This window comes from Poeciliopsis prolifica, unplaced genomic scaffold (genome assembly GCF_027474105.1).
Source record: "Poeciliopsis prolifica strain line A6 unplaced genomic scaffold, Auburn_PproV2 SCAFFOLD003, whole genome shotgun sequence".
Classification (NCBI taxonomy): Eukaryota; Metazoa; Chordata; class Actinopteri; order Cyprinodontiformes; family Poeciliidae; genus Poeciliopsis; species Poeciliopsis prolifica.
In genome coordinates, this window is record NW_026562378.1 from 17,481,766 (window position 1) to 17,502,018 (window position 20,253).

Genomic DNA, 20,253 nt, shown 5'->3' on the forward strand with positions numbered 1-20,253 from the left:
TTCCACCAATTCTGATTCTCTTCCTCTCAAGTCTGAAACATAATACTGCAAGTTTTCTTGGATGGTGGTTTTTGAATCTGACATGAAATGAAGATTATCACGATTATCCCAGTTCACAGTACCAGTGAACGATATGCCAAATCACCCTTTTATTTTTTTATTATTTTTTTAAAATGGAAGTAAACACCACATTCTGTTGATTCGTGTGTTGGAAGGCAGAAAACAGAGAGTGTTATTTGTTTTGATTTATTTATTAGGGTTTTCTTTTTCTGTAATTGTCCTGCCTATCACAACCAGAGACAAGAAAAAAAGTACTAGTCAAGACATTTTAATCTCTGGACTAGTACATCTTTAATTTCATATTTGTGCCAAAATATAAACCTATTACTTCCATTTAATTTCACAAATGAAATTTTTCATGGCTCCCTGATTGGATGCCAGTGTTTGAATTGAATGATTACCCTAAAAAATGTAGGCACAAATTTTTTTAGATTCAGTTTTTATGGCTCTTATAGCACAAACAGTGACAAGAGGAATGCAATACAGAACTAGTGATTAGACTATTAAGCTGAAAACAGAATAGTTGCTTAAATTGTACCCTAAAGCACTTTTGTCAACTTTTTGAAATACAGATAATATTGGATTTAAAAGTTCAGCTTACAGACCTGAGAACATTATATGCAGTTTTTATTGAGGAAATTGTAAAATATCTAAGTAGTTAGAAAATAAAGCAACCCAAAGATTTAGTTACAAAGAAACTTTGTCAAAAATAACTATTTTGCTGTTTAAGCAAAATGAAAAAAAAAACAGAAGACTAAAACTTTAAGAATCCAGGAAGGATGACAGTAAGCTGAGAGTGAAGAATGGAAGGAGACAGACGAAGGGAGGGAGAGGTTCACCTCAGTTTGTAATCCAATCTCATCCTGATTCCGAGCCGTTTGAAGTTCTATCAAGAGAAAAAAGCTTTGATCATGTAGACCTAATGAACTGGGAGACCAGGCAGGGGGAAATGGAGTGGAGTTTAACTTCAGAGTGCTGTCTTCGTTCTACTGATTTCTACTGTTTCAATGGGAAAAAATATATGGTAATTTTAATAAAAACAAACCACAATGAAAAACTGGCAGTTACGCAGAGCATTTTATCCCAGATGTAAAGTGTATGCTCCTGGGGAGTGTTTTATTCTTTTCATTCTGTAATGGTAGAAGGTATTATTTTCTTGTTCCCATCTGTCCTTTGATTCAAAGCTAAATTGCTAAAAATTGCACAATTGAACTGTTTTGCTCCTTTGTAGCATTGTTCTAATGTCATTGTGTCCCTCTGCCTGTTTCTTAATATTCTTCTGCCTGCTTTCATTAGCAAAGAAAATATACTGAACATTTTCACTGTTGAAATTCTGGGATGAAAAAATGGGCATGGAAGTTGAAGTGATTCATATTCCCAGTGCAAGTTGATTTATTTTGCAAGTTTCAATTTGGAATGTTTTTTCTACTATGACCATAAACTGAATTTGTATAAAGCAAACCACAGATACACAAGAGCCAAAGGTTTCTCAATTCCGTATACAAGTAAGTCTCGTGGTAACTAAAGTACATTAAAGAAATATTATGGATAGTTATTTCAGTGTTTTTCTATGTAAATACTTTATTGAATGTCACAATATTTGATTAACATTTGGATTATTTAAACATCCTCGCGTAATTTTGTGTTTATATAGCTACTTCATAGTCTGGTGGTTTGAAATGTCGACCATTGACGAAACACTTCTTTTGTGGATTATTCTGTCACAAACTGGGACATACTCAACATATCTGACATGTACTACTGTCTACTCATCAAAGTTAGAGGTTTGTCATTAAGACTGTGATAGACAGCGATTAGTCAGTAGTTTGACTAATCAGACATTGGCGTCTACTTCAACGAACCATACTGACATTTTAAATAGGTTTATGGTGAACACCAGGCACTGGAAATATAAAATAATTGTAAGCAAAAAAAGTTGTGAAAATTTTTTTTTAACCAGATCTTGGATTAAAGTTACAATGAATGATTTCAACAGTTAATTAAATAAATGGTTTAAAATGGTTTTATCAGACATTAATAATACATTATTCATAATTATATCAAGATTCAATATTATCAGTTATTTAATGGAATGATGAAAATATAGGTTAAATTGGCACGTTTATAAATTTGTGCTTATTTTAATTTATTGAATTGTGTTGCTTTCGACCAAATGAAGAGAAGCACATTTTTTTTTTAAGAATGAGAGTTCAGTCAGCAGCATTTTTTTTTAACTCCCTAAAATGTGTTTTTTTTTGGGGGGGGGGGGAAACACTCGCCACTTTTCTCTGTGTGAAACCATGCTCAACAATAAGCGTCTTTATCTACTGGATGCTGATTGGGCAGTGCAGTGTCACACTCTTCCTCCTTTATTGCTATCCCTCTGCCCTGCCAAAAAACAATGATGTCACCCTTGTTGCCATGGTCACAGAATTGCAAGCAGGAACATGCCAAAGACGGGGGAGGAGCTGCTGCTATGTTTCTGAGGCCATGCAAAAACTAAATATACATGGAGTTGTGCAAGACATTTTATTGGATGTTTTATGACCTTGATCTTGTTAGTGTATGTGCTCTGTTGCCTTGACTGATCCAGTGATTCTCAGATAAGTTGAGCCAAATTTCCATCAGATTTTATGACCTCTTTTTGCCAAAAGCTGTGCAGAATAAGCATAAATATTTACAGCAATTTATTTCAAATCGCTTAACCATTACAAAGCTGCCACTCTCCATTAATTTAAGTTTAAATGTGTTTCTACAATTCACAAATAAAAGCCTGTTCATGGAATCTGATCAGCACATCATTTTAGTACTGTTTTTTTGATAGAGCATGGCTTAAATTGAAATAGAGTGGTGCAAGTGAGAAGTTTCAGCATAAGCTGCAACCTGTCAGAAAGGGAGCGTTAGTGCAGACTTTGTTTTGTTTGGGGTGAATTCAGTGAGATGCGTGAGGCTGAACGAAGCAATGGAAAGTCCCCTTGCTGAGACTGAGCCAGTAGTAGTTTTCCTTATCCCTTCTTGCTTGACCTCCCACTCGCTGACAACTCTGTAGGCCCTCTGTACCAGGACAAGGCTGCGGATAGAGAAATAGTTCACACCACACACGTGTATATGAAGTCTCTCCACAGCTATTTCCCCCACAACATTGCTGACCAGATACGCTGCTGATGCCAGGGGTTTATGCCTCGCTCAGCAAACTGAAGAAGTTAACAACATCCAAAATTTCAGCTTAAACAAGTTGAACAGAAAAACTCTGTCTTCAAGCTTCATTTGCAGTTGACCTGTTTGAAGAAGCAATATAGTTAGCATTTAGACATGATTTATATCACTTAGAATAACTGCTGATTATAAGGTTGGAAGTATAACTTTTGTGCTATTTGAAATAGCAAAAGTCACAGTCAGTTGTGAAGTTTTGTTTCTAATTCATATGTACATATTTGCCATTCTTACTTTTGCAGGTGAAGCAGCATTAAGAGGGGACCCCAGATTCCAGTCCTTGTCGCTATCCTCGTCTTCCTCCTCGTCATCCTCCTCTTCTTCAATCTCTAGCCACAGGACTGGCCCTCCTCCCATCAGCCCCACCAAGAGGAAGCTCAGTGGGGAGCAGGGGGACAGTGACATGGATGACAATGAGCACGTAGCTAAGATGAGTCGCCTGTTTGTTGCACAGCTGTGAGTACATACTAAGATATGCTCATATGATACCCTCGTATAAGATTTTGAATGTCTTTATCTGTCCTCTTTTTCACAGACTCTATAGTTATTGGAGTTAGTTAGTGGAGTCGCCTGATATTTAGCAGATTGCGTTTTGCCTGTGCTTGCTAAGTGTTTCTGTTGGCTGAATGAGCTGTAGCACAGGGCCGTTTTCTCAGAAGTCCCAGTTTGGACTCCAGGATTCTGTCCCAGGTTTAGGTGGTTCTACAGAGTAAGACGCCTCTTACAGCTGGATCTCAATCTGAAGGCTGTGAAACATTTGAGTGCATAACAGGAAGATAACTCATGTAATATTTCCACATTCCCACTTCAGACTTGGTGGGCATCAGTACTGAGTCATTCATGGAGACTAGCCATTACTATTTATTACAAACAGACCAGTAGGTTTTAGAAAGAGCTGTGCACACTTGTTTCCTAGTCATGATTTACACAAATTAAATGTGTAAAGACACACTGATTATTGGATATTGCTAATAATCTGCACGCTCTAAACATAAAGCAAATCTAATGTAGATTATATTATAGTTGATAGTTTTGAAGCCGTCAGAAAATGAAGGATTTACAAAATCATTCCTCTTTATGTGTTTTTTAAAATTAAACTACAAAAAGTATATGCTGTTGATTGATATGTTCATAAACCAAAAACTCAGGGCATTGAAGTTTCTTTACCTTCAATGCCAAAAGAAAAATAAAAAGAACATTTTTCAGTATTCAACCTACTGATTACTGATCAGAGCAGAGAAAAAGAGCTTGAATCTGATTTCGAGATGATGGATTAATATGAAAATTACAGAGCAAAGACATGAAGCAAAGTTAGCCAAAAATAGTAAGAACATACAAAGAGAGGTGTAGTTATTGTTTGAACTTGTGTAAATTCCAGTAGATTGTAAAGAGCATTGTTCTGCCTCCTCCAAATATTTTTATGTTTGTTTTGGCACAACACATGATCACTTTAGTCTCAAACAGCAGGTTATCCAGAGGACTATAGTTCTGTAAGTCTTTTCAATCAGTGAATCTTTGTAAAGGTTGTTTGTTTTATGTTTGTTTGTTTGATGTAGACGTTGATGCTTTGGTTTGAAATGAGAACTAAAGAGAAGAGGTTACTGGACCTGATTCCTGGAAGGGCTTATATAAAAATCAAGTTGTTGTCTTGATCTGTGCTGTTATCTTGCTTATTGTTAAGAATTCTTATCTATCCTCCTCACTGTGCATTGTTATCTGGTTTGTCACTTTATATGCACTCTGCGGTTAAATTTTCATGTATTTATTACCACTTGCGCCTACTTGTGCATCACGAGTTGAACAAGTTGAACTTGATTCTGGCAGTGTGAGTCAAAGTACCAAAGGATTTATTGTTCTATCTGCTTTCATTTTGCCACAGTCACTTTCTCTTGTAGCCATTTCTTAGCTTAGAGTATAATTTTTAAAAGATGAAACTGTTGTAGAAATGACATTTAGGGCTTTTCAAGATTGCTGTGCTATCATGGCATCGATAATTCCAGTTTGTCATTTGATCTTGAAGTGAGTTGATTACTAAGGGTATTGGTTAAGCTCCAGCAAGTTAAAATTTCCAGTAGCCTTGCTTCATCCTGGCAGTAAATATAGAGCTTTAATTGTTATGGAGATATATTTTTACCCTGGAGACCTTGTTTCCTTTCACTCAGCCTTAGTCATTTACTCTGAAGTTTCTCTAAGGATATACATTCCCTGGTAAAGTCAACTGCTGACTGACTTGTTGAAACCAGCCGCCAGAGTTAGCCTCTGACTTGAAGGCAGTGTTTACACTGGAGTGGAGAATGATGGGTTCACTAATTCACACTAAAAATAGTTTGCAAAAATACTTTTCTTAGAAAACACTGCAGCATGAATACCACAAGCACACGTGCATGCATGCACACAGTTCTGATATGCAGAGGGGGCAGCTGAGCTGAACGTTGCTGAATGTGTGAAATCGCTTGTAAATTTTCTACGTATGCTGATAAATGGATGTTTGTGCAAATTAGTTTTTAGTTTTCTTCTGTATGTTAAGTCAAACATATTTTCAATGTTGACACTGGTTTTATGCCCCAGAAATGTATTTAAAGCAGATGTAATAAGATGTTTTATTTATGCAGTTAGTTAAATTTAGTAGACCTACTGGCACGAGAATCCAACTGTATAATAACCGAGAGCAAAATATTACTCTCAGTATTCACAAGAAAATATTAAACAAGACACTATACCATGTTTATTTTAAATTTAAAACATAATTGCCAGTCATTCCTAATTCTGCTAAAATTACATAAAATTAAATTTTATGTAACAATAATACCATTTATTTCTGTTTAAAGAATTAAGCAACAATAAAGAGTAAGCCCTTGCTAGAGTTAGTAGTGGTTATCAGAGGTTTATTTTGAGGAATAGATATAATTTTTGCCATTTCATTCCCAATACCAGCAGATTTATAACAAGTATATGAATTAGTAAGGTTATCTGCTGTGATGGCCAGCATGCAGATGTGTTGTCAGCAGCTAGCCAGTGGTTTCTTTGATGGAGTCATGGATGGTACTACTTCAGTTTCCTAGCCATGGCTGTTGGTGTTTTTCTTGACTATGTGTATTTTTCTAACAGCTTCATTTGTTTTTGTTATTGGCAATGACCAATTATAGTAGTTTTGTTTTAGCCAGCTGGCCAGCAGTGTTCAGAAATAGATGGGGGAAAATCTTCAGATTTAAGAAGATGCCTAGTAAGAGGGACTTGTGAGGAGATAAAGGAAATTTTGAACTTTTCCAAACTTTTACTGTAACTGAATAATAAACTAGAAAAACAAAGTTATTTAACTTTGAAATCCAAAGTCTAGCTCTGATGTATTTGTTCAAGCAATCTCGGCCTTATCTTTACGGTTCCACCTTTTCATGAAGTAAAGTATATTAAAATCTTAAATTGAATTCAAACAAACCCTTTTTGGGCATTGACAGTTTTAGTGGCAGACTCTTTGTCTGTACTGAGACTGCATCTGCTTTAGAAGTTATTCACATGTATAGCATTCTGTTGCCCATACATGCATGTGCGTGTTCCTATTTGTGTGTGCATCTGTGTGGGGTGAGGTCAGACAGCAGGGAATACTTTCTCATTTTCTCTGAGGAGTAGGAGGAGTCTAGAACAAAAGAAGCCTTATCCTGCCCACTGGAGCCTGCAGACTGGAAGCTTGCTGCAGCCTGTTTGCCTCTGCACCACTCTGGAGTTTCAGAGCCACCAGTATAGAAGTCTTCAGCCGTCTCATTTTTCCTTCCACTTTAGTGCCAGTAACACAGCCAGGTATTGTTTTGATTGGAGAATGTTAGATAAGATAGAGGTAGAACTTTGACTCCCAGTAGAAATGAATCCTAGATGGAATTACCATTTATGAAAACATGATTTCTTTGTAAACAACAAATACAGCATGACTGTGAATTTGATAGTCTATTCTTGAAGAAAATGTAGTTTTCATTTCTTCCTGAATTTTTGACATATCCACATTGCATTTATGTCCTGTACCCCTCAAAGCTTATCCATGCAGAGGTGGTGGTTTACAGGAGGAATACAGGCAGTATATCAGCATACAGAAATACAGATCCCTTCTACTGGAAAATCGAGCACAAAATTTTTTCTCAAGGATGTTACTCCAGGCTTTGTTGGGAGAAAATATGAGGCCAAAGTTATGGTGTGTTTGTATGCGTGTCCAAGCCTGGGGAAGTCATTGTTATACTCTTGTTTTACATGAGACTATTTATGTAATCAGCATGTGAGGGAAAGAAGGAAGGATCAGGTTTTTTTCTTCCTTTTGTCAGCATGTGTGGCTTTTTGTGTTCATGTTGTTATCTTAGCCTTCTTGTGGTTGTTTCCATTTTCAATCAGCTCCAGCTCTGATAACCAACCAGTTTCTCTGCTATCACTTAGCTGCAAAGCCTGCCAGATTTCTCAGTATTTATGTAGTATTAGGTTGTCAGAATTTACTACCAGCATCAGAAAACATGTGAAAACTGGTCTTTTATTTTTTCCTTTTCCTTTAGATATTCAACATTGTTGAATCAAAATACAGAAGTTTCTTTTGTTTATTTTATAAGAAAGTGTTCAAATATTACTGCAGCTCATTTATAAAGATTCAACAGAATATCTTTATGTACATTATAGGATTTGGTGAATTCAGACTGCTTCCTGTGTTTTATGTATCTCTGTCTTTTAGGTCTTTATTCTTTCCAGATGTTTCCTGTCTGTATCTCTCTTTTTTTTTCTCTTCTTGAATTTATTCAGTAGGAAGTGAACATGTGCCCAACCAAATATTTGCTGGAAAGATTTTTCTGAAGACTTTAGAGCAGAACTGTGAGAGAAAGTGTAGAACTTTTATAGCCCCTGTGCATTTGCCACAAGAGAAAGCAGAGCTTTTCCTTCAATAGCTTGAGTTTTATCTTAAATTTTCACTCCTAAAACTTAAAGACAATTTTAGTTTTTGCTTTATATACATGCTTCTAGTTTTGAGTCATTGAAAATTTACTTAAAACAGGTATTTTTGAGTCTTTCAGTCATTGAAATGCACAATTGTGATCTGAAACTTGAGGTTGACTTAAAGATGGGGTGCCATTCAACTGGCTCCTCTAAAACCTCTACTTACTGACAGATCTGAGCAGTTTAATATTGTTCAAGATATTGTACCGTATCATTTATGTTCTGAGGGCTTTGGATTTCTGGGTTTTAAATTAAGGGATCCTGCAGTGAGTCCCAACCACAGTGACTACCACTAATACCATGCTGCACAAACCCAAAACTTTACAGGACAGACTCAGAACGGATATTTGCTCTGTTTTATTCTCATGCAGAGTTCTGTCTGATGTTCAGTCACATGGTTCATAAAAAAAGACAAATTTAAAAGATTATCATTGCAACCTTCACTTTGAGAGTGAAATGTAGCATTGCTGTCCTAATGTGTAGTAAATATCAGTTAGAATTTGTCATTGGGTGTTTTTTGTTTTTCTCATCCATATAAATACGACTCTATGTGAGCGTCACTGCTATTTGGTAAAATGACATAAAACTGGCTGATATCCTCTCATTATACATTTAATAATTAATAAGCAATCAGATGGAATCAGTTTTTTTTTATCGACTTTGATTGTTGGGTTAATAGAATTCCCACCATTTTCTGTTGATAAACTTTGATGCATGTTTTGTATTTAATAAAAAAAAAAAAAAGAAAAACAATTAGATAGGGCTACTTTTATGAGATGAATAAATCCAGTTTTGAATTGGGAAAAAAAGAGTGTTTTAAAAAGAACCTTCAACACACTTTTCTGTTTGTGTCATAATCTTGAAAAGTATTAAGATATGGTAAAATGACATAAAACTAATCCAGATTACAAATCTGAATTAGTTCAGGATTCAAAGCAAATCAGGAAACAACAAGGAAACAATCCAACTCTAAAAAAATATACATGTATATGTTTATTTTCCAGAGACTGTTCCTTTTTCCCAACTGGAGCTCTTACTGTGTTTTATAGTCTACCTCATTTCATCTCAGGCCCTTGCTTCATGTGCAGTTTTCTATATCTGCCCTAATGTCCTCCCTGTGTGACCTTTCTATGAGAATTGAGAGGTGAGTAATGGAGACAAGGTCTTTAAAAACCTGAACCCTGACATGAAGTGTGAGTTAGTGGGTAGTCACAAGCCACAGAAAGACGAGGGGGCAGATTGATTCAACAGCCATGCCATTCATTAGGCAGATTTGTTAATCCTCAGTCACTGGTTCCTGTGACGACTGCCCTCTTGTATAAGGATGTGAGCATGGCTGCGACTTGGCAGTGATGACAGTCAGACTGTGACTCGTCTGTCTTTTTCCCTCTAGGCTCGGGGATTGGTTACAGCTGGAGATACAATAAGTTGCACAACACACCTATTCTCTATATGATTTAGTTCAAAAAGCTTAAACTTTTTTTCAGTAGAACGGAAATGGATATTGATGCCACTAAAGAAAAACACATGAGCTTGTTGGTGTGCAGTGAGCCTGGGTTTATAAAAGTACTGCCAAGTCTATCCCTCAGTTGACCCTCAGGAAGTTTGCTGCTGATTGTGAGAAAAAGAGAGGGGGAGGATTAGGAGAGAAAAAAAGTGGGGGGTCTCTTTGCGCATGTAAGCTCTCGGCACAAATGAAGGAAACTACCAACCTCGCTTGCGCTTTCATGGGCTAAAGGTCTGGACCATTCACATGCAGCTCCCCACTTCCTCCTCTCTCCTGTTTTGTCTTCACTGTTGTTTGTGGAGGATGGTGCTGTGGACTCCAGATGCTTGACCCAGCAGTCAGGTTGCCTGGTCACATGGTCGTACAACTGTTTATCTGAACTTGCTTTGCATCCAAACACACCTTAAAGGGCTCCTCCTGCTTTTTCACCACAAAGTCTAATGTTTGCTCTCACAACACAGTGAAGCAATTTTCAGTATTTTGAGGAAATGCCTCCACAAGTTATTTGGAAAAGAATGAAGTTGTTTTTCACCCTTCATTACAATGTAGATTGTTTGCAATAAATTAGATCATTTTCACTCAGTTGACCTTGAATAGTTTATATATAGAAAATAGAGTGAACACGTCTCTATTAAAAGGCCAGTTTTATTGGGGGAAAAGTTACAAACAATGTATATGTCCTCTTGTTCAAAGTCATCAGTCAAGAGAATTGTACAAAAAGTCCCATATGTCTTCTGTATTCCCCACACGTCTAAACTAAGGAGGAGCTGGATTGAATCTGGTAAAAACGTGCCAATACTCTGCAAAAGAATGTTTCCATTTATGACGAAACCCAACTTGAACTCTTAACCCAGGGCTTGGTAGGATATATTTACTACCAAATCAGCCATACACATCACAAAAAGAAGAGTGTACCTACAGTCAAATGTGGAGCTAGCATTATGATGTATGGGTGAAATTCCCAAATCTCATAATTTAAGAAATTTGGAGAACTTTGGCAAGGTATAGTGAGCAGGTAGAGCCTGATAAACTCCAAGGATTGAAGACTGAATTCTGCAGATATATCACAAGCTGGTTTAACAGGGTGTTAGCATGCAGGCATAAACATTTTATTTCCTCTCTTTCTAAAACAAATGTTTGGATTCTTTTAGTTGTACAGTATGTGAAAACCCCCCCCAAAACATTTGATTTACTATGTTTTCTTTTGCATCATAGACACCTTTAATAAGGATGCAAATACATATTAAACATCTGCATGTCTGTGTAGAATCGAGGAAGTCAGTGTGTAGGTTTTGTATATAAGTAAGCCCTCCCCCTCAACCCGTGAAGTGGGTATGCAGGTGGAGAGAAATGAAGAGCTGGAAGGCAGTACAGTACATTTTGCTCCCTCAAATTGGGCCTCAATGTCAGAAGGGAATGGAGCAACACAGGAACACACTCACATACACACACAAGGAACAAGGACCACATATGACGCACTCACTGGAATAATCACTACCTGTTAAACTGCAAGCAAGTCTGCACAATGTCAGGTATAAACGCTGTGTAACAAACATAGCAAAGTTATTATCATCAGAGCTGGAAAAAAACAGGCTTAATGTGTATTGTGTTAAAGTGTTGTTACTGTAAAGTCTTATCATCAGTTCTGGTTTTCCAGGGATGAGCTCACATTTTGGAGAGAAGAGAGAGCACTCTTTGTGGCCAGTAGGGCTTCCATGACCCAATTACTCAACCCACTGTTGTAGACAAGAGGTTTAGGGAAATGGAGCTAAACCTAAAGGGGAACGTTTCTAATGTGTTTGCAGATTTAATCACATGTTGATAGTAAACTTTGGCTGCAGTTTTTTTTTTTAGAGGTTTCATATTCAACGTATTAAGTGTGCTGGCTGCTCCTTCACTAGAGAGAGATGATGCTGGTTTTCTTTTTCTAAGGAAATCGCTTTAAAGCTGTGAACTTGGTGCCCGTTTGTCCCTCTGTGCAGAGATAAGTTTGGAATCATTCCATGTTGGATTAATTTAGGCAACAGCCCCCCTTGCCTTGCTCACATGGAAACACTGTGTGAAAGAGGTTGTGATTCTACCAAAGGGGCTCATCAACACTCCAAGTAATCTGAGAAATTAGTGTTTGACTTTGTGTCAGATCATTACTGTACTGTCATCTTTTAATCTTTTTGTTTCTCCTTGACATCATGTCTCCACTAGTTTTCCTTCTGATTTTTTGTATGAATCAACAAATATGTCTAACAATTGGAAAACTCATTTTTGATTAAAGTCAAATTGGGTGTTGTTGCTAAGGTGAAGTAATTTCTTTTTATTTCACAGGAAACCGACAGACTACCGCAACTCCCCTGTTGTGAAGGACCATCGGCGGAGTCCCAGTGAGCGCATTGTGGTTCCCGGTCATCTGGGGGTCCAAGCCAACCACCTCTACGGCCACAGCCACCACCATCACCTGGCTTCGTTAGCAGGCATGGACCAGCCTTTGGCACTTACCAAAAACAGCATGGTGGAGACGCCACGCAGCAGCACAGCAGCTATGGTCTCGATGCCGCATACAGTCAGCGCAGTGGAACGGCAGCAGGTAAAATGACTCCAATGCTGAACACTTTTTTAAATAGAAAGTCAGATTAGTCATAATCTGACTAATCTACTTGTGTTAGCCTCATTTCCTCTGTGGGAGTTTTTTTTTTTTTTTTAAATTGGTGCAGAATCATTCTGTTTGCGTTTTTCAGCCCACTTTTTCTTGCATATTTGATGGACAGCATTTCTTAGAACTCTTATTGAACAAAGCGCCTTTTGTTGTCTCAGAATCGTCCATCAGTGATCACGTGTGCTGCAGCCAACAATCGCAACTGCAACCTGTCACAGTGTCCTATCTCCCACAACGGCTGCTCCAACTTCACCAACAACTACAGAAGAAGCAACAGTGAGTGCAAACACAGTTATGAAGAAATGTTTTTTATCAAGTGAATTGACTACTTTTTGAAAAAATGTGGCTTAGTCATCTTAGAAATTATGCAAGGTTTATTTTAACATGCAAGAATTTCTTTTTATTATGCCCGGTTAATATCTGCCCGATTTGAAATAACCATAAAACACATTAAACTGAATGTTTAAACTTTGCTTTTTCATTACTTGCTTAGTTCATTAAGTTAAGTAAGCCTACATTTTCAGTAATTTGAAGATTTATTTTAAAATACATGGGTAAAGTTCAATATGAGATATAATTTCCATTTCATTCCTGTCATTTGTATTACTATGAGTCCTAATAGTTATGCAGACCGTACTTTAAAAGTTATCTGCCATCTTGAAAATTCAATCTTTCACTGGGAAGTGTTTTTTTATTTTGAAAGGTCAACATAATCCCTTTTTATCTCTGCTTTAATTACTTTAGCTATGTTGTACGGCATATTGAAGCTTTTGTTTTGGATCGTACTTTAGAAAATAATATTTCATTTGCTATATCAATGGTTTTATTTTGAAGAATAACTTCAAACTCTTCAAAGCAAACCAACATGTAGAACAGAGTTTCCTATTTAGAACATCTGTTTTCTTCAGACAACCAGTCTTCTTTCATTGCTGGTTTAGGCCAATTAGGAATTTGGATCATTTGCAGTTCACTGAGTTGCTCTCAATGAGTCGCTATGGCCGGTAATAATAACTTAAACATTCTTGTCTGTTATTTCAACACTTAAAAAAGTCACTTCAAGCCTCCATGACTTTCTGAGAATGTTGTATTTTCTTTGCCATAATAAATTTAAAATGGCTGTTTTATGATCCCACTGGGATTTCAATGATCTCATTGAGGTTAACGGGGAAATTTAACACGGTCTTTTTGTGTATATAAAAAAAGCCCCGAAAAGTAAAGTAGATATTTCCAGTGACCTAAAATTACTTGTTCTCCAACTAATTTAAGGCAATAAATTTCCCACAGAAAATCATAAAGCGGAATATATGGGGGATGTTTTTCTTTTCATTATCAAATTGGTAACCGAGAACTACGTTTCTTCCAGCCAACACGTCCTGCGACCCTGTTATCGAGGAACATTTCCGTCGCAGCCTCGGGAAGAACTACAAGGAGTCCGAGCCCACCGCCACCAACTCTGTGTCCATCACTGGCTCTGTGGACGACCACTTCGCCAAGGCGCTGGGCGAGACCTGGCTGCAGATCAAAAACAAGGGGAGTCCCTCGTCGTCCGGCAGCAGCCCAAACTCCTCTCCCGACAGCCGCATGGTCAATCACAACCACTCCCCGTCTGTGGTCTCTTGAAGGCCCCCCCTCCTGCTCATCCAATCATCTCAGCTCCAAGGTCCATGCCCCTGCCATTTTGGTCTGTCACCAGCTCCCAAGAGGGACTGCCTGCCTGCTGGTCTGCTGAAAGCAGCCAAAACCCTCAAGCCTGCTCAGTCACTGTGGATCACTCAAGCAATAAAGACATGCTCACCTCCTTTCCATTATCTGGCACTGCTGGACAGAACTCAGTTCTGACTGAGGAAGATTCAAAAGTGGAACATGACTGGTGCATCAGCTTGCTCCTTCCGGTTTTTCATCATCCCTGCATTGTTGGCTTGGAGCTGAGCAAGTGCTTGTAGTTGTATGTACATAAGAAGAGGAAAGACTGTTTTAATTATTCACTTTCTTCTTTGTTTTTTTTTTGTTGTTTTTTGTCTGTTTAGCTAACAATAGTTCTGTAAGCTGATTCTGTTCTGACATGCCTGGCCTTTTGAATGAAAAAATGAGAAACACACCTCAGAACGCAATCACAGTCCACCTTACCATGCTACCAAAGAAACCTCAACCCGTCATTCAGTGCCCGCCTTGAAAAGCACACACATGCAGCCCCTCCCCTACACTTCACCTGTCTGCTGTACGCGAGCTCTGGTTGTTCGGCTGTTGCATATGACCTTAGAAGATCTACTCAGTCTGATTTGCACTACTGCTTAGAAAGGTATGGGTGGCATGTCAGGGCTGTAATCTGACTCTGAACACACTGGGGCTTAAAAAGTGTATTTTGATGCAATCACATCTTATCTCACGTGTTGGAGCCCTGCATTGATTTCCTAATAACTCCCGTTTAAAGTCGACCTGAGATTAGTTGACTTCAACACGTGTGTGCCAAGTCTTGCATGCATTGTCGTTTGTACAAATGTAAACACACTCCAGTTAGTTTGGGCAGTAGAAGCATGTTTGGTCACCTGCTACAAAGTACTTTAGCGAGATCGCGGGACTTTGTTTGGACAGACGTTAATTAAAAGCAGCAAAGGGAAGGTGTGTGTTGCTGTCTTGAAGCTAAGCTTCTGATCTGTGATCAGTCTCCAGCAGCACCTACCTGCAGAATGTCTGTCCACATCGTGAACTCTCTGAAGGCAGGATGGGGTTTTAACGGACCGAATGTGGGAAAGTCCAGAAATGTATCACCATCAAAGTGTCATCATAGAAACTACTCTGAGCTTCCCTCTAATCTAAGCACTTCTCAGGTGAATTAATGTTTCACGTATTTTACAACTTCTTGATGTCGTCTAAGATCACATTTTAAAAGTGTGAGAACAAAGAATTGAAGAATAAGCAAGATGGAAATCAATGGCAGCAATTCTAATTTATGGAGGGAAAGTTAAACATTCAAATTAAAAACTGTTTCTATTGCCCAAATGTAGGGCAATAGAAGTTCAATTTTAAAAGTGCGTATTGAATATGAGGTCCAGATAGGGGGTGGAAGTAACATTGTCCCTGAGAACTACCCCCCTGACGCCCCTTAAGTTAAATTTGAATGTCAATTTCTATCAAATGAACAAAACCAGAATTTGTTTTCTTTCAACATCCGACCTGAATGTTGGGCTCCACTGAACTGTCTGCTTTGATGTGTTTCAAAGGCGTTAACTGCTGACACTGATGAGGGGTTAGATGACGCCACATGTCACTTTGTGGTTTCTGAAAAGAAAAGAGGTGGGGGGGGAACAAGGCCTGGTTTTCTGACTTGGGGGGTGAAAGGATTATCATAATCTCTTCAAAGACACCTTTTGTTTATGTTACTCTTTCTAACACAGGTGTTAGAATTATACTTGGCTAACACCCTGCTATCTTTGTCCCCCCTTCTGCAGACTGTGGTTGAATAATTTCTAAGGTTTTAAAGGTAAATTAATGCTTTTACAGGTGCATGTATTTTGTTTTATTTTAAATAGCTGGTATCTATTAGGGTTTTTAGCATTTCAAGCTTAACTATTAACCTTTTTTTTTTCATTGAGACGTTTCTTGTTACTCCTTTTGTTGTCAGTAACAGACATAGACACTATACACTCACTGCTGGGTCAGTTGTACTCCATGTTATTATTATACTTTTGTATTGTTTTTTTCTTGTTTTCCATTGATATTAGTATGGTAACAAGCATCTATAGTGGGACGGCCTCCGGACAGGCTCTGCTAGGTGATAACGGCTTCTTTTCTCAAAACTGTCTGGCACGACGACGCCTGACGTCATCGTGTTGGGCTGGCTCTGGGTTCTGCTGTTGGTTTGGGTTTCAATCAGATGTTGATCCATCGCTGGTACAGGATGCTACAAACTTCAGTGTGAGACACCAAGTCGATCCAAACTGTCAGGTTTTCATCAGCATTTTAACCTAACTTTTCTTACACCCACAGAGTGTACTTGAGTACTAGGTACTCCCAAAGGCTTGGATACATCTGGTGATGTATCTTCTGAAAAATTATTGTCTGCATTTTATTGATTAAATATATATTGGAATTGGAGAACTAAACAAATTTAAAACTAGCTTTTTAGCTAGCAGCTCTTTTAACCTCCCTCACCTGACATTTTATGCTTTGACTTGATGTTTAGTGCTTTCTTTTCTCAAGAATGGCTTTGTTTCGCTCTTTGGCCTACATACATTATATGTTGTAGTGCAACCTGCACCACGGTGGCAAACATTCCTCCAGTTGGGAATTTTTACAGGCGTCAAGCATGTTTAACAGCAGCCAGCGTTCCCTCCACGCAACTTTCTTTTAGCCAGCAGATTTGTTTCAGACAAAAGGAACAAACTTACATGGGGTGCCATAACATTTTCAGCAACATTTAGTGCTTTTGTTTGAGAGACCTAGACATTGTAGTAGTGGTATGGAGTATCATTTCATGTCACTGAGCTTTGAGTTTATAGATGAGGTTTATTATTATTTGCTGTTAAACAGTCAGTAGCGAGTATGGTGATCCTACAAGGTTCCAAAGATGGAAGACGTTCTCTGGATTGTCCACACATTCCATCATCAGCCATCAAACCAGATGGGACGAAACAGAAATGCAGAGAGATTTCATGAAAAGAAAACAGTTTTACAAGTTTTCTGTGACTAGTAAGGTGTGGCAGGCAGGCTGGGGTGGCGAAGACTGAGCTGCAGGAGCTGTGCTTTTGTTAGCGCAAGCTGTGAGTCACAAGACATTCACTCAACACTTAGTCTACAGTGCTGTAAAAATGTGAGTCCCTCTACAGATTTCTTTGTCACATTTTTAATATCACATGAATATAACCAGAGCATAAAACAATCTTTGGATGATTTCATTTATGCTTAAGTGAAAACAAGCTAATCCTTATCTTCAAAAGGTAATCTCTCTAAACCAGGCTGCAAACCACCTTAAATGGCAAGAACTGACTGACTCATTTTCAATGTTATAGAAAAAAAAAACTTGATTTTTGTTTTAATTTGGCCACATTGACAACTCCATGCATGAATGGCCTAATAGGTCATACTAGACCTCAGTTGGATTGAAATTCAAACTTTGATTAGGCCACTTTAAGTGATTGAGGATAGTAAAATTGAACATTTTACATTTATTCCTGCTTTGTTTATCTGATATTAGAATTGGTTTGTTCTGGGATATTTAACTGTGGCAGAAACGGAAGAAGTCTGTAAAGGATTCAATACTTTTACACAGCACTATATTTTATTTAGTGTCACGGCGACGCCTCTCCATATAAATCGACTGTAGCGAGTGCCTTGCTAGAAACATGAGGGAGAGGCTAGAAGTCCAGAGGATTTTAATTTCTATCATGTACTTATCATTTCACTACCACCCTGTAGGTAGGAGGCGAGCGCTATGCTTTGGCATGCACTCCCTACACACTGTAGGAAAATCACTTAAAATACTTTTTTTATATTGGGTAACTATAAGACCATCATTACGCTGTGCGTAACGAATGTACAGAGAAAAAAAATCGTAGGTATTTTTTTGAGGAACAATTAATTTGTTAATGATATGTAGCTATTTAATTGTTTTTTTCTGTCCTTATATTGTAATCATTGCATTTTCTTTTTTTTTTGTGTGTGAAAAAAGTTGATCTTTTTTTGTCATTAGAGTTTTGTTTGTCTGGAGTAAAGGTTCAAGTGCAGGAACACAGTAAATGTATGAAACCACATTAGGCCACACAGACGTGTCGTCGACAATCGCTACTTCCACTCATACCCGTTCGGCTACATTAAATCTGAGACCTTCGAACAAAAACAGAACTTGGAACTCATTTTTTTCTCTTTTGCATTGATTATCATTAAAGTGTAAAAACAAAAGTTACTGGCAGGCAAATCTAAAATGCATGTAAGCAATTCTAAGTCTTGCTCTACGGATGGAGACTGAATCAATGTTGAATCCTTTATTTTGATCCAGGGCATTTATTTTCCCCAATGATTTTGGTGGTAAATTAGCTGTGAATCCACCACCACAGTTTCCACCTTTAATAAATCTTTATCGAGTTTTACATTCAGCTGACAAATCACAGATGAGTTGGTCTTCACTCTGATTGCGCCACATGTTCCATGCCTGATTTTTGAAGTGGAAGTAGCATGTACTTAGTGGTAGTAGTACTCTGAACTGTAAGACATAATGTATCAAAAATCAACAAATTTTGTGGCTCTGTGTCTCCTACTCAAAAGGTTTTGGCAGGCCACCTTTTTTGTACGTAAAGTAGCCTTGATGAACAATAAAGTGCTTTTAAACCACAGACTGCGTGTCTCTGTCCTGAAGTTCTTTTCATGTGGTTGTGTGAAGAGTTGGAGACATTTCTGCAACTAAACACAGAGTGTGTGGAAGGATGTCGAGTGCATATAGTTCCATTACACGAAAACCACACGGTCATCTTAAGCTCTTTCATGTTAAACTGGGAGGAAACTTTTTATTACACTTTTTAGGTTAAACACTAACAGAAGTGAATTAGCTAAGCTGAAACATTATTCATTCACAATTTCTGCTTTGCTTTTAAACAATGATCTCATCATTGAGCTTTTTTTTATTTTTTGCTCAATGACCTGTTAAAGTTTGACAGGCCTTACTACTCAAACAAGTTTGCAGACACAAGACAGTGCAAAGTGAAAATAAATCAAACAAAAAACTTCTGAAATCTTAATTTGTCAACTAGATTTGGTTCCCGCCGGTCTGCAGTCCAGCTGCACAGAAACATCTGTGTGCAGGTTTTCTCACAGGAATGAGCTGAAAGCTGGTTTTCGTATCAGCTGCTCTGTATATGTTTGGGTCTAGAAAACAGGAGATGAGCTGGACGGATTTGGCGAGTTCTCCAGTGTGTTTTACCTGATGCTCTTCTTTTCCAAGCAGAATGAGCAAACAGATGTCAAAACCTTGCTGACAGAATCAACTAAACCTGTTTGTGGTGATCATAATTTACAATTTACAGACAATGCAACACTTAATTTTTGCAAACATGGTTTTACACACCACAATAAGCTCAAGCCCTTTGTCCGCTTGTGAAGAATTCGTTTTACCGTTACTGCTCAAGTGTGACGATGCACCTTGGTCTAATGTACAGAGCTTGATGTTTGGTATTGTGAAGAACATGTTTGGAGTGAAATCCTCTCGCTGCTCCACCCTTCAGATGCTCTCATCGTCGCTCATGTCCCAAATCTGACAAGAACAAAAACACAAAGGAAGATAAAATGATTAACGAGGCAAAACAAAGCAGCATTCAAGAGACATCAGAGAAACTTCCAGGATACTTTTTTTCTTGGAAAGCTCCCGCAGAAGCAGGTGTTTGGGCTTTAACGTTTCCTGCTAACACTCTGATGTTGCATTCTGGACTCTCGACTTGGTATGCGCCATCTTCACAAACATCCTGAGTAAATAAAGTTCAGGCTTCAGAAATACTGTTTGCATGCTTTTATCACCATCTGTATGTGAAACTGAAAGCTGCATTGCAATAATACAGAACAAATCCAGTGCATCATAATGCAAACTAATACAGAGCAAAAAGGGATTTTGGTCAAGTAGTACACAAGATTCAGATTTCTTCTAATTGTTAGAAGTATTCAGAACCTGGAGCGCTGCAGATTTGCAAAGGCTTTTCAAAAAGATTAGTAAAAATTACTCCCAAGTAGCTTTCTGACCAGGAAGTGGCACAAAAACACAGAAGGACCGGCTTTTCAGCAATGTCGGTAAACAAAAGTGGCCTTCTTATGGCAGCAGATTCCTCACATTCCCCTGCTGTAAAGCGTAATTCACATACCTCCTCCAACACCGACTGGA

The 20,253-nt window shown here is 38.1% G+C and overlaps 2 protein-coding genes across 3 annotated transcripts in view; one reads left to right on the forward strand and one right to left on the reverse strand.

Annotated features, from left to right (window-relative positions):
* vgll4b (vestigial-like family member 4b) overlaps positions 1 to 18,721 on the forward strand; it is a 38,080-nt gene extending 19,359 nt beyond the window's left edge. For both annotated transcript variants that reach the window (XM_055027549.1, XM_055027548.1), the window contains 4 exons: positions 3,516 to 3,729; positions 12,065 to 12,323; positions 12,551 to 12,668; positions 13,756 to 18,721. In XM_055027549.1, coding sequence (XP_054883524.1) covers positions 3,516 to 3,729; positions 12,065 to 12,323; positions 12,551 to 12,668; positions 13,756 to 14,012 — 848 coding nt within the window. In that variant the 3' untranslated portion in view covers positions 14,013 to 18,721. The remainder of the gene's footprint in view (positions 1 to 3,515; positions 3,730 to 12,064; positions 12,324 to 12,550; positions 12,669 to 13,755) is intronic.
* atg7 (ATG7 autophagy related 7 homolog (S. cerevisiae)) overlaps positions 18,714 to 20,253 on the reverse strand; it is a 67,911-nt gene continuing 66,371 nt past the window's right edge. Inside the window, exon 19 of the mRNA XM_055027543.1 lies at positions 18,714 to 19,635. Within this exon, the coding sequence (XP_054883518.1) occupies positions 19,603 to 19,635 (33 nt within the window). The 3' untranslated portion in view covers positions 18,714 to 19,602. The remainder of the gene's footprint in view (positions 19,636 to 20,253) is intronic.